The following is a 14,962-nucleotide window of genomic DNA, read 5'->3' as shown; positions in this document are numbered from 1 at the left end:
AACTTGCCCAAGGTTTCGCCCTCTGCCTGGAATTGAACCCAGGTCTCTCACTTGCAAAGCGAGTGCTCTAACCACTGAGCTAATCATGTACATTGTCAAAGTGCACTGAATGTACCAGCCACAGAGCATCATCCCCATAGTGTTACGTAGTTTATGCATAAGTATAGAACACAAGAACTATTACATCCAGATGTGCTGCTGCTGAGCAGTGTTGCTTCCAAACAATTCCAGCATGCTAATAATTAAATCAATGTAATAAAACCTCATAGATGATATCTGTACAAGAGTTAACCAAATACAACAATAATGATCAGACTGTAGGTGCTGTTTTCAGCTCCCTTTATTGTATGAGCGAAGGGAAGGTTGTATTTATGACACTTATGTACTAATTAATTTTCTAATGCGACCTCCATTATGCGGCTCTTTCTGATTAATTATTCATTAATTATTGCTATGGTTATACGAAACATAAGTGATGTTCTCTGATAGATTTAAATGATGCAAAGCTTGCCTGTAATCTGGCACGAAGATTCATCATGAGGTGGTGAAGGTTGTGAAGACCAGCGCACAGATCCTGCAACTTAAGTACATTTGAAAATCAAATGAATAAAATGTTTATTTAAGCAAAGGCAACATTGCTTCCTTTTCTGCAAAGAACAGAAAGAACTGTACGAAAATCGTTTTAAAGAATTTGGCCACTCTCTGCCACTCTTTCGACTTCTCCAACTCTGACTTGTTTCGCGTCCGCCCCGTGCTCCACTTCATCATCAGTGGGTGAGCTTCCAGCCCCTTATCCCCTGCCCTTTACTTCGACCTCTTGCTTCTCTGCTTTATCTTTGACCAATGGTTTTGACTGCATCTCCGCTACCACCTGGTCTCCCTCCCAGCTCAGACTCCCATTCTATCTTTGTAAAATGCTCTCCCTACGTGAAAGGTATGGTGTAAGTGCAAATTGTTGTTGTTGTTGTTGAGTAACTAACCATACTTTGCAAAACATAATGCTCTACTTGTGCGATTATGGACTATGTCGCCCCCTGCTGGATAAGTGAGGCGCAACAGAACCAAAGCCCTTTTTGCACAGAAGGCCATTTGGCCCATTGTGCAGCTGCTCTTGTTGCACTGCCCACCGTACATCCATCTCGCTCTTTATAATCAATTCACAGAGCAAAAGTATTAATTGTTCTTACTTTGATTTGTTATTTTTAAGTTTGTTTCGTAACATCCACAGCTGCAGATAATCCAGAACTCTGCAGCCCGTGTCCTCTCCCGCACCAAACTCCGTGACCCCATCTCCCCCACTCTCGCCCGACTCCACTGGCTCCCTATCCTTCAGAGGATCCAGTTCAAGATCCTGGTCCTCGCCTACAAAGCCCTCCATGGCCTCGCTCCACCCTACGCCCGTTCCCTCCACTCTGCTGGCTCTGACCTGCTCCATGTCCCCCGACCCACCCGCCCCACCATTGGCAGGAGAGCCTTCTGCCACTCTGCCCCCAACCTCTGGAATTCCATCCCCCAGTCACTCCGCCTCGCCCCCTCCTTAGCCTCCTTCAAGTCTCGCCTCAAAACCCTCCTCTTCGGCCATGCCATCGGCAACCCCCCTTCCCCTCCCCTCACCCCTCCATCCCAGCTCGGGTCTGAAATACTGTACTCTGTCCAGCGCCTTGGGACGTCCTGCCGACGTGAAAGAAGCTATACAAATGTAATCTTGTTGTTGTTGTTAACTGATAAGAGTTCCAACCAATTATTAATTTTACATACTCTTCTTCTGTATTCCACCTTTAAAGCCTGCCTTAAAACCTTTTCAACCGCATTTTTGATCACTTTTCCCCCTTCCCCTTCCATCTGAGGTTTCAGGTCAGTTGTGTGAGGCACTTTGTGATGTCCCCCTGGCATGAATGGCCCAATATAAATGTATATTTTTGTTGCTATTGTTGCTTCAGATACACTGGATTGAGGACACAATATGCAAATTCAGAGTCATCCTGTGTGAGTGCATAAGTCTGATTTAACAGTCGCTACATCTATACTATGTACACTTACTTTGGGAAAGACGTTGGTGCAGATGGCTTTCCCCATCTTCTTGGTTGCAGTATGAGACCTGAAGGAAAGCTTGAAGAAAGTATCAACTTACAATAAGGTCAGTAACTTTTTTTAAAAAAAATCTAGTTCTTTTATAATCTAGCTTCTTCAGTTTTTCTCAGAGTCAATTTTCCAATATTCGCACACCAGATTCATTGTATTAATTATTAAGTTGGCAAAGTCTGAAAAGATGCCAGGAATCCCTATGGTGTGGCCCTGGTCCCTGCTAAGGTTTAGTGAACCAAGTTTAACACATCCCTGGGGCATGCTATAGAAATTACAGCATAGGAAGAGGCCTTTCACTGAGCCTAACTGGTACTTGCTCATGTACTAACATTGGTTATTCTACTATTAATCCCCGCCTTTTCACCACACTTCTTATATTCTTCCTCTTCAATTCCCTTTTAAGTGATGTTATGATTTCAGTCTCAATAGCCACTTGCATATCATGATTTAATAATAATAATAATAATAATCCTTGCATTTGATATAGCGCTTTTCACGTCGGGAGGACGTCCCAAAGCGCTTCACAGAATATACTGTAAAGTGAATTGACTGTATATTTGTGGGCGAACGCGGCAGCCAATTGCGCACAGCAATGTCCCACAAACAGTCGTAGATTGAAAATGACCGATTTATTATTGTTTTTGGTTTTGGAGGGATTATTATTAGGCTCTGTGTGCAGTAAGGAAACTTGCCCAAGGTTTCGCCCTGACTGGAATTGAACTCGGGTCTCTCGCTTGCAAAGCGAGTGCTCTAACCACTGAGCTACAGGACTCCACTTTAATAACCTAAATAGCATGAATAACCTAAATAGTTTATTTTAGTCCCCCCACACACCCCCACCTTTAACTATTCCAGTGGCAAGCTTGAGTTTCACTTTTTTCTATTGTAATGAAAAATCTAATTTTTGGAGCCAATCCTCATAACTATAACCCCTCATTCTTAGTATTAACTCTACAAATCTATTCTGGGCCCTTTCCAGGGCTTTGATGTCCTTTCTATAAAGGAACTGGATCCATCATTGCCAATTACAGCATAATCAATGTGACACTGACTATCTTAAACATCACTTTCTTGCTTTGGTATCAATGCTGCTATATATAAAAAACCCACAATCCAATTGCTTTTTTATGGCCTTTTCAACCTTCGCTCTCACCTTGAAAGATCTGTGTATTAATTGTATTACTTCAACATCTGCAACCAGCCCTAGATCCCTCTTGTTTCTCAACATTGTTGATATACAATTTAGGGTATATTTCCTTGTTATTTTTTCCAACCTGAACTATTTTTCATTTCTCAACATTAATCCGCTTTGCGACCAATCTGCCCACTCCACTGAGGAGTCTGTCTGCCAGTAGTTTCCTGTATCTTTCCTCACAGTTTGGTAATACATCTAATTTGATAGCACACAAAGATTTAGAAATGGTTCTCTTTATCCCCTTTCTAAATGAAATGTTCATATGTGCTGAATGTTTCTATTTTGTCTGATAATAATAATAATAATAATCCTTGCATTTGATATAGCACCTTATCACATCTTCGAGACGAATCAAAGTGCTTCACAGAATATATTGTAAAGTGAATTGACTGTATATTTTGTGGGTGAAACCCGCCAGCCAATCGCGCACAGCAGTGTCCCACAAACAGTCGCGGATTGAAATAACCAATTTATTTTTTAAAGGGATTAGTACTCCCGAAAAGCGATCCGCCAATCCACTAACAACCAGGTTCCTACTTACTGCTAGGTAAACAGAGGCATGTGGAGTAAGAAAACTTGCCCATCATTTCCCCATCAATCTGTAACTTCAGTTTACTTTAGTGAGTCTCTACATGGAACTCCTTTTAATATTGGACGGTGGATTGGTGCTGCAGAAGACTCGATTTTGGTATCATTGTTTTTGACATAGCCGGCTGTGCAGGAAAACCAATAGAGGTGCCTGAACATTTCCCTGGATGTAGTGAAACAACTGCCTACGCTCAGCCTATCCAAGAAACAGCTATTTACCCTACATTCTGCTTTCCCTCTTGAGATCATTCCATTAACCATGCCACAAATTTCCCTTTACTGCCATGTGCTTTAACTTTCTCATAATGTTCTTATATCAAAAGAGACTTCTGAAAATCCATATAAACATCAACTAAATTGCCTTTAACTATACACACTGTGATTTTCTCAGTCGATTAAATTAGTTAAGCATGTCCTGCCCTTTACAAATCCATCCTTAATGAGCACAAGATTTTGTTTAAGATCACACTGCATCATGAATGATTGTACACCACGAAAATAATGTATTTTAAACTGCAGTGTGACTCAAGAAAAACTGAAAAAAGTAATAAGTGCACATTCTTCTGTGTATAGCTAAACATTAGAGTTAATGAAAAAACAAATGAGATGAGAGTTTATAAGAATTGTAACTGTTTACCAAACAAAGTCAGCAGCATGAAGACTGACCTTCGGGTGTCCAAACGAATCAGCTGTCGAACCAGTCGTCTCCAATAATGAAGATCTCCCACAGTATTTAGGAATCAGAGTCTCGAAGCAGGAAGCTGTGTCATTGGGGTCCAGAAGCCAGGCTGCAATCCTTGGGTCTAGTATTTCCCATTCACTGGCTACAATAAATACATGTATCTAAGACCTTTCGGTGAAATTTTATTCAGCCCCTTAAAACAACAACAACAACAACAACAAGATTCCATTTATAGAGCGCCTTTCACGTCGGGAGGACGTCCCAAGGCGCTGTACAGTTGGGTCAGGACCCGAGCATTGGGGGAAATGGTCAGGGTGAGGGGAGGGAAGGGAGGGAGCGAGGAGGGGGTAGAGAGTTGAGAGAGGAGCTGAAGGTACGGTCAAAAAGAAAGGTCTTGAGATCGGCCTTGAAGGAGGAAAGGGAGGAGGCAAAGCGAAGGCACTGGGAATAGAGTTCCAGAGCCTCGGGGCTGAGAGGCTGAAGGCCCGACCACCGATGGTAGGGCGGTTGGGGCGGGGGATGTGGAGCAGACAGGAGCCAGAGGAACGGAGGGTACGGGCAGGTAGGTAGGGGGATAGTAGGTCGGAGAGGTAGGAGGGAGCAAGGCCGTGAATGGCCTTGTAGGTGAGGATGAGGATCTTGAATTCGATCCTCTGGGGGATGGGGAGCCAGTGGAGGCGAGCGAGGGTGGGAGTGATGTGGTCCTGGTGCGGGACAGTACACGAGCTGCAGAGTTCTGAATGACCTGCAGCTTGTGGAGGGAGGTGGCGGGAAGGCCGGCGAGGAGAGAGTTCCCATAGTCCAGCCTTGAGGTAATAAAGGCGTGGACCAGAGTTTCAGCAGCGTGAGGGGTGAGGCAGTACCGTACGTAGTCTGGCGATATTCCGGAGGTGATGGAAGGCGGTGCCAGTTGTGGTGCGGATATGAGGGAGAAAGGACAGCTCAGGGTCGAACAAAACGCCGAGGTTCCTGACTGGCTTTGAGAGGTGGAGAGTGCAGCCTTGGATGCTGATGGTGTCAGCGCCTGAGGTGCGGAGGCGCTGACGTGAGCCAATCAGGAGGGCCTCGGTTTTGCGCACGTTGAGCTGAAGAAAGTTGTCTCTCGTCCAGGACTCGATGTCGGACAGGCAGGCTGTCAGGACATCGGTGGTCGTGGAGTTGAGGGTAGAGGAGGAAAGGTAGAGTTGGGTGTCATCCGCATACATGTGGAAGTTAACCCCATGTCTGCGGATGATGTCACCAAGGGGGAGCATATAGAGGGTGAAGAGGAGGGGACCGAGGACAGAGCCTTGAGGGACACCGCACAAGACAGTGCGGGGGCCGGAGGAAAAACCATTCGTGGAGACAAAGTGAAGACGGTGGGAGAGGTACGACCTAAACCACTCAAGGACAGGGCCTTGAAGGTTTAGGTGGGAGGACAAGCGGTGGAGGAGGATAGCGTGGTCGACCGTATCGAATGCTGCCGATAGGTCGAGGAGGACGAGGAGGCAGAGGGAGCCCTGGTCACAGATGGTCAGGATGTCATTGGTGACCTTGACCAGGGCAGTTTCTGTGCTATGGGCAGCACGGAAACCCGACTGAAGGGGTTCGAATAATGAATGGTTGGAGAGGAAAGAGCGCAGTTGGGAGGCGACAACTCGTTCCAGGACCTTGGACAGGAAGGGGAGGTTGGAGATGGGCCGGTAGCTTGATAGCTGCGACGCATCAAGGGAGGGTTTTTTCAAGGTGGGAGTGATGGTGGCAGTTTTTAAGGGAATGGGAACAGAGCCAGAGGAGAGGGACAGGTTGACGATGTCTGTGATATGTGGGGCAAGGAGGTGGAGCTGGGAGATAAGGAGTGGAGTGGGGATGGGGTCAAGGGAGCAGGTGGTGGGTTTCAGGGATAGGATGAGTTCAGTGACAGAGGGTGGGGAAACGGGTACGAAAGTGTGTAGGGGAGGATGGGTAGGAGTCGGAGTGTGGGAGGGAACGGGTGGGGGGTGGGTGGATGTTGGAGGGTAAGTGACCACGGAGCGAATTCCCTTGATTTGGGATTCAAGGAAACCCAGCATCTCCTCGCAGTGAAGGTTGGAGGAGATGACCTGCGCGGGGTGGCGGGGGGGACGGAGGAGTCGGGATGTGGTTGTTCTTCGCCTCCAGGATTATCCTGGAGTAGAAGGACGATTTGGCCAAAGCTAGAATGGAGCGGTAGATTTTGAGGAGGTCCAGCCAGATTTGTCAGTGGACTGTTAGGCCAGATTTGACCCAGGTGCATTCAGCGGCCCACACCTGGCTCTTCAGTGAGCGGAGGTGGGTGGTGAAACAGGGGGAGGAGCGAGAGTAGGAGACAGTACAGGGGGTGATGGGGGCAAGAGTGTCAAGTGTGGAGGAGAGGGTGTTGTGGAGGAGGGTGAGAGCAGAAGAGGGGTCAGTGAGAAAACTTACAGTATCTATGCAGAACAAATGAAGATTATGTTAATCTTTTTGTAATGCATGCAGAATGCTTGATCATCCTTTCTTGTGCATAAATACATTTCAACTGTTGGAATTCAGTGTTGCAGATAATGTTGCAGAGAAAGTGACAGTTCCAACAGTAGACCTGAGCGAATGAGGATGGGATTGATAGGCTAGTGAAGCCTGGTGTGGGAGAGGATACGGACTGAGTTCTGGATGGTATGTTTAAACCTTACCAAAGTATTATGACGCAAGGAATGCTCGTGATTTGCTCCAGCTCTTAGCCTGAACTGAAAAATCATGAAATGGGGTCAGGGAGAATTCACACTTTTCGCAGTACTTCACTTTATGCCAACATCTTATCTATCCATCTGGGCATCAGCAGATGATTCTTCTTGTCTTAGTTCCTCCTATCCGAGAAAGCTCTCCAGTTAGCTCTAAAGCCGGTGCTTAGATTAATGCAATATAAGTAATTAATGAGGTTACATAATGATTGATTATACCTTGCTTCAAGCTAACGCTGTCTGTGCAGTAGTGAAGTACAGTCCGCAGCAGATCCTTGGCTTTGAAGCAAACAATGCAACCTTTGCGACTCAGGATATGAAGCAGCAGAACTCTGAACCAGAAAATCAGACATCAACACCTTCCAGTTGCTGAGCAATTAATGAATACGAGGAGCAGTTTATATTAATATTTCAAATGCCATTTGGTTTGGAAGCTATTGCAAAGAAAGAATAATTCTGCCATGCAAGCTATTCGGGTGAAATGTGCGATATTACATAGTAATTATCATGTTAAACATATTATGAAAAGCTGACATTTTTTATTCCCATTCAGAATATTCCCTCCCCCTCCTGGAGTTCTCCCCTCCCCCTGAACTGGGTGTTGAGAGCTATCGTAATTGCGGAGAACAGCATTTGAACATACTATATAAAAGGTCACTGACCGAATTATATTGGTACCTTATGAAGCAGCGATAAAATATAAAATTGCTTCCAAGCCTTCAAATCAAACCCATGGGGTGGGGAGGGGAGAGTTTCCGACCACCAGTAACTATGCAAATCCACAAATTTCAAAACAACTGATGCACAAGAAGCATCTGACACCTCTACAGAAAAGAATGTTATGAAACACCTCATATGGAAGAGATAGTTCAGTGAGCGAGAGAAATATTCCACATATTCAGTTGCTAAGCCTTAAGTATAGCTCAATCTACAGTTGAACACAAATAGAGCTCTTTTCTTAAGACAATGCAACAACCATCTCCATGTTTCAAGTGTGATTCAGTGCAAGTAATGCCTTCAAAAGACCAATATCTGGACAATTTTTAGAAAATAAATTGCTTAAAACGGGGCAAAATGTATAAGAAAGCTCATTCTTCAGCATCATTTATTGAAACATTACAGGGATTTTATAATGTGCACCGCAGGATAATTGTACAGTCTTTCTCTAGAAATCAAAATAACAAATGAGTGAAAAATTCAATATTCAATTTCCACAAACATAACTGATCATAAACATTACATCAGAGGACTGTTCTTTGCAATGCTCCAGTCAGCAACAGCTATACCACCCCATCAACACACACACATACATACAACTTTGATCCCTTTGCTTCCCTTTGATCCCTTTGGGGCAGTCACTGAATCACACCTTAAAACCTATTTCCAAGACTAAAATAGGCAAAGGGAATGTTTGATCAGACCATGAATATAACCTAACATAACAGAACATCATCCAAAGGAATCCACCTAGTCTTAGCCTATCACAACATTTTGTTTTGAAGTACAAGATTGCACAGAATAGTGGAAAATTCTGTTGAGTTTCAGTACTTCTTAAAAAGATCTGGTTTCCAAATTAAGACTGAACATGAGAATTTTCCAAATTCTGCGCTGCCTTAAATTTTAAAAGAAAATGAAATACTGCGATTGGGAATTAAAATAAGTTGCTGAATCTGGATTCAGTATTAACAGCTCTCAAAATAGGCCTATGGTACATTCTGGCAAAGTGAAAACAATCCAAAGTAAAACTATATAAAAATAAATACATAAAGTTAATATGCAACCTTTTAAACACCTTCCAATCTTCAAGATAGTAAGAAAAGTTTAAATTATATCCTTTTTATAAAACGTGCCGACTTTGGTGCAAAAAGGGATTCATTTGACTTTTACCCAGAAACAGCAACTAATTTTAAACTTGCTGTAGCAGGTTGGACGTTTCATGTCAATTGGATAAAGGAAATGTCACTTGGATAAAGGCAAATTACTTCCAAGATCATTTTAATTCTAAAGCTCCAGATAAAACCTAAATATAAACTATTTCATAGTTGAGAACACAAACATGAATTGTTTGCACCATAAATGCATTCCAGCTCTCACCTGACAAACTCCCTGTCATTGGGATCTTGTTTCAACCAGGTTGGACTTTGTTCCAGTTTTAGGTGAAAGTACTTGCCACCTTGGTGTGGTTCAAGGAGGGCATCATCTGAAGCTGTGCCTTCAGAATATGTGAGAGAGGATGAGCCACCTGACTGATTCATTAGCAGCGCAAGGATACTACTAACCACTGAAGAGATGGATTCCTGTGGAAGACGCATCATAATAAAGTTATAAACTTAAGGGTATATTTATTACCTTAGAATAGAATCATAATCCTCGCATTTGATATAGCACCGTAACACATTTTCAAGACATCTCAAAGCGCTTCACTGAATATACTGTAAACTGAATTGACTGTATATTTTGTGGGTGAAACGCAGTAGCCAATTGCGCATAGCAGCGTCCCACAAACAGTAGTGGATTGACTGACCAAATTTTTTTTTTTCTGGTCATTGGTCACACAAACTAGGTGAGTAATTCTACCTAAATATATTAGGTAACCTTCATTAGATTGGGGGAAGGGGAAAAATCTATATTAGCTTTCATAATTTGGTTGTTCTTACAAGCAAATTAGTCTTGTGGTTGGAAACTGACGAATATTTAGGACAGCAAAGGCCTGGGATGCAGAATTTACATGTACAAAACAGAATACAAAATAACTAGCCATGCAAGTTCAGCGAATCTTGCAGCACAGAGGGAGGCCATTCGGCACTTCGCGCCTGTGCCTCTTTGAAAGAGCTATCAAATTAGTCCCACTTCCCCACTCTTTCCCCATAGCCTTGCACATTTTTCATTTTCAAATTCAGGTCCCTTTTGAAAGTTATTGTTGAATCTGCTTCCATCACCCTTTCAGGCAGTGCATTCCAGATCGTAATAACTTGCTGCATAAAAACATTTCTCCTCATCTCTCCTCTGGTTCTTTTGCCAATTATCTTAATTCTGTGTCCTCTGTTTACCAACCCACCTGCCAGTAGAAACAGTTTCTCCTTATTTACTCTATCAAACCCCTGATAATTGTGAACACCTTCTGTTAGATTTTTCTACCAAATGTTCAAAACAAATTCTACTCTTAATAGAAATGGTATTCAAGCACCCCTCCCCCTTATTTCAATATGTAAATATATGCTTTTAAGAAATCTATGCAAAACTACAACTCAACATTTGCACCCACCTTTACTGCAGTAAGTTGAGACGATCCATCTTGATATACCATAGTTAGAATTATAAAAGATGCACGCTCTACCTCCTCCAGCACTTTAGACCTTTGTTTAGTGTCTAGAGTACAGACATCACAGATCTGCGCCCTTGCTCTTAACTTTCCGGAATCCATTCTTTCTGCGCCAGAGTCATCCTGACAACCATCGTTCTTGCATGTACTATCATCTGCGGGGAGTTTCAGGGAGGCTGCCTTGCTCGGCCTTGCTCCGTGTTGTCCCCGCACTCCCAGCTTTCTTTTGAGACACTTAGCATTCTTGTCCTGGAGTGAATTCAAACGTTCGTCTGATGTTAATAATTTTTTAGGTTGGGCTACGGAAAGCGGGTGTGGAACAGCCATGTTGGACTGCTGCTCTAGATGCTGATCGTTCTGCACAGAACCAGATTCATCCCAACAAAGCGAAGTACAATCCTTTGTGCCGTGTCTTACCCAAAATGAGGTGTTTGTTTTTGAGGCCTCCTTACCACCGGGCACCATACTGTCTGCAGTGTATTGGGTAGAATTGCTAGCCAACCATGGATAAGAATCATTCTCCTAAAAAGATGATTTTTTTTTAAAGTTTGCAATTGGCTCTTTTGTACAATAATAAGTATGCAACAGAAAAGTCCAACTGCACAAACTCTGTGAAATTTCTTCCTTAACAACAACAAAATTACATTTATATTACACCTTTCACGTCGGAAGGCCATCCCAAGGCTTAACTTTAATTTTAATTAGAACATATATCATATGAAAGGTGGCAAAGTGGATGAGGAATGTCAAAAAAAAAATGTTTTAAATAACATTCGCCTCAGTGTCGCTTGTACTCAGAGTCAAATGCTTTTTTGCAATGAAATCCCTCCATGGTGACTCAAATCCTGTTGCTGCAACCTCCTTTATGCTTACCAACCCAGCCATTCCCTTCACTCAGCTGACACTGGCCTACTCCACATCCCCCGCTCTATCCACCCCATATCCCCAAAACAGCCAGCAGGCTTTCAGCCACTTGGCACCAATCTCTATAACTCATTCCCTGGGACCCTCTGATTTGCTCTCTACCTCCCCTCTTTCAAGGTACTTCTCAAAACATGTCTCTTTGATTGCACCTCAGTCATCTTTCCGCTTCCTCAGCTCCCAGCCTCAGCTCCGGTGCCCAGACAGAATTATCAAGCGCTTTGGGACATCCTCCCGACATGAAAGGTGCTATATATAAGTATAAATTATATTGGATTAATATCACAGCTGACAAATGTTTCTCCACTGTTGTTTCACTCATCACTCATTAAAAAAAAGTGTAGTACTATCATCCTGTAAAAAGTCAATGAGATTATAAAATACGCTGATGTATTACATTATAAATAAGTATTATAAACCTAAGTTTTTTTAAATTTATTTGATAAGATGAGTGGATCTATCTGGATTCATACCCAAATCATTGTTGCCTCAAGTCTGGTAATCAGCCCACTGCGTTGCCAGGGATATTTCATTCAAATACTTTGCAATCATAAGTCTCTACTTGCACATCATTATTTTGAATATTGCATTATAGACCCATCTTGACGATTTACCTGTGTTTTGGACACAAGGGCATTCTTTATCTGGAAGACAGCTTTCTGCGGAACCTGAGCAGCTCTGTTTCCTGAAACTAACCAAAAGAACATCATGAGACCTCAAACCTTCTTGAATATTTTTATTCAGTCATTTTCAACTAGCAAAGAAGCCTTAGGAATAATACACCTTTCATACCATTGAGTGGCTGTCTACAGGAACTGCAATTCCTTCCTATCATCTTTAACAGAACTTCCAATCTTTTATGGATAATTTTTTCTTCTTTCGAGTTCAAATCCAGTTTTTCAGACTCATAAAAATTGAGTTGAGAAAAAAAATCAAACCAGCCTCTGTCTGTACTGCTCTTCGAATCATAGAATAATATAGCACAGAAGGAGGCCATTCGGCCCCACGTGTGTCCTGGATCTTTGAAAAGAGCTATCCAATTCAATCCCACTCCCCTGCTCTCTCCCCATAGCCCTGCAAACTGATAATCCATTGTCTTAATAAAAATAATAAAAAATAAAAATAATTATTTAATTAACATCCAATAAAGTTACATAATTAAGGGTACCAGTGATTCCCTCTCTTGTGCAAAATATGTGTTTTACACTGTATTTACACATGATTGACATATGGAGTACAATTTCTATTCACAAATGAATTTAATTGTGTTTTCACACAGCTTAAATCCAAACTTCATTCAAATTGACAGTCCTCAAGTTAATTGTTCCATTGTCTATTGGTACAAAATTTCAACCCATCGGTTTCTAATGTGAACTATTATTTCTGGCGCAGGATTCCCTCCAATGAACAAAAAATCACGGTCCAAAAAGCTTCAGTGTTGGCAACTAATAATGAAAGACAGGTTCAGAACAATAGAACCGAGAAAATACTTTGCATTATTACAGGCTTATTTCTTTGAAGAAAAAGAATGAAAAGAAAACATAACAATCGTTTTTGTCACAATAAAATAACAAGCAACCAGTTTCTAACATTGTGATGATTCATCTTCATGGTAGTTTAAGTCCTTTAAAACAATGTTTGTTAGTGCAAATCAGTTCTAATATAACATTACTTTTTAAATTTGTGATGGTGCCCATTGACTGCACATCAACACTTGTACATCTGGATTTCTCTTGACAAAGCATCCAATCCTATTAATGGTACCACTGGCAGAAATGCTCAGTGAATCACATCATATTCCCGGTTCACACATTTTCCTTGCTCACCATTATAGTCAGAAGCCAGCTCTGTCAGTTTCCATCTACCCAGGAAAGTAAAACAAATCCAGATTCCAGTGGCAATGTTTTGCACAGTAGAATACAGAACAGCAAGAGACAGAAGGGCACATTGATGGAATACTGTTCCCAAACCTTTTCAAACGTCTCTTGAGCGAACAGATATAACTTCACAAATCACTTGATCCTTTGATTATTACATTTTCTTTCCACTTTGCATTCCCTCGGCACACTTGATCACATTACATCAATGTGAATGGTATTCAATAAAAAACTTCTGCTAAAAATCTTAAAAGCAATAAGAAACACAATACTGCATATAGAGTTCAACACCAGAATTACACAATTGTACAGCTAATTGTTTCAGAGTGTAAGACTCTTTGGATAGTAAAGAACTTTATCTGTTGTGCAATATTCTCCATATACACACATTGTAAACAAAAGGGGAGAATTCACTGGAAAAAACAGCATCGTATACAGGGTTTTTTTCAACAAGGGCCAAAGGCCAAACAGATATGATAAACCTAACAAGATGCAGCAGGAAAGTTTGCCAGACAGTGTTTTCAATAGTAAGCTAGTTTGGCTGGTTAAATTCTAGCACTACCCCAACGTGTATTCTGGGGTACTCTTGCCAACTCTTGCCAACCTGCACCTAATACAAGACAAAGTTACATTTGTATAGCACCTTTCACCTTGGGAGGGAATCTGGGATGGAGTTCCAGAGGGTCAGGGCAAAGAGGCTGAAGGCCCAAAAGCTGATGGGGGGGTGGGCCGGGCGGGGGAAATGGAGCAGGCTAGAGCCTGCTGAGCAGAGGGAGAGGACAGGTTGATAAGCGGTTAGCAGGTTAGAAAGGTAGGAGGGGGAAGGCCATCGAGGGCCTTGAAGGTGAGGACAAGAATTTTGAACACAATTCTCTAAGGGATGGGGAGCCAGTGAGGCCGGGGTCACGGAGCCTGGTGCAGGAGAGGATACAAGCTGCAGAGTTCTGGATGATCTGCAGCTTGTGGAAGGAAAAGTTGGGAAGGCTGACAAGCAAGACATTGGCATAGTCGAGCCTGGTTGTAATAAAGGGATGTATAAGGGTTTCAACGGCCTGAGAGGTGAGCCAGCGACGGAATCGGGCAATGTTGTGGAGGTGGGGAAAGGCAGAGTGGGTCACGGCATGGATGTGGGGTAGAAAGAACAGCTGATGGTCGAAAAAGACCCCTAATACTCTATGGAATTAGGCAAGCAGGATGTGTCCTTCTGGGAGAGAATGTGCAGGTGTGTCCAGTCTGATTTGGATACTCGTAAGCCCAGTGATGGTCACTGAGCTGACCCCCCCTCCCAAAAAAGAGTTATTGGGTATTACTTTAGACAAAACACTTTCTGGTCTCAAGGCCTTAGTGTTATATTGATCATTGCATTTTTTTTCACATTTAGCCACTGAGCCATTGGGGAAGCCCATCTACAATAGTTTCAATCCCTGTTCCACAGAAATCAATGCTCAGCAAAATCTGTCAAAAACAGTTAATTGCATTCCACATGAAGGACTTAAGGGTCTAATTTGCAGTACTTCTTAACAGGATTCCTAAATAATGGGCTTCTGTTAGAATTCCCTTTGATGCAAATTCAAA

The 14,962-nt window shown here is 42.6% G+C and overlaps 1 protein-coding gene across 1 annotated transcript in view; it reads right to left on the bottom strand.

The window, feature by feature from the left end:
• The window catches only part of poln (polymerase (DNA directed) nu), a 103,890-nt gene extending 92,783 nt beyond the window's left edge, over positions 1-11,107 (bottom strand). The window contains exons 1-5 of the mRNA XM_042342212.1: positions 10,533-11,107; positions 9,362-9,564; positions 7,487-7,599; positions 4,535-4,692; positions 2,041-2,109 (exon numbers count right to left, since the gene is read on the bottom strand). Coding sequence (XP_042198146.1) covers positions 2,041-2,109; positions 4,535-4,692; positions 7,487-7,599; positions 9,362-9,564; positions 10,533-11,054 — 1,065 coding nt within the window. The 5' untranslated portion in view covers positions 11,055-11,107. The remainder of the gene's footprint in view (positions 1-2,040; positions 2,110-4,534; positions 4,693-7,486; positions 7,600-9,361; positions 9,565-10,532) is intronic.
• Positions 11,108-14,962: the final 3,855 nt, after the last annotated feature.

Source organism: Callorhinchus milii, unplaced genomic scaffold, assembly GCF_018977255.1.
Source record: "Callorhinchus milii isolate IMCB2004 unplaced genomic scaffold, IMCB_Cmil_1.0 Scaffold1, whole genome shotgun sequence".
Lineage (NCBI taxonomy): Eukaryota > Metazoa > Chordata > Chondrichthyes > Chimaeriformes > Callorhinchidae > Callorhinchus > Callorhinchus milii.
This window is presented reverse-complemented; position numbering and strand designations above follow the sequence as displayed.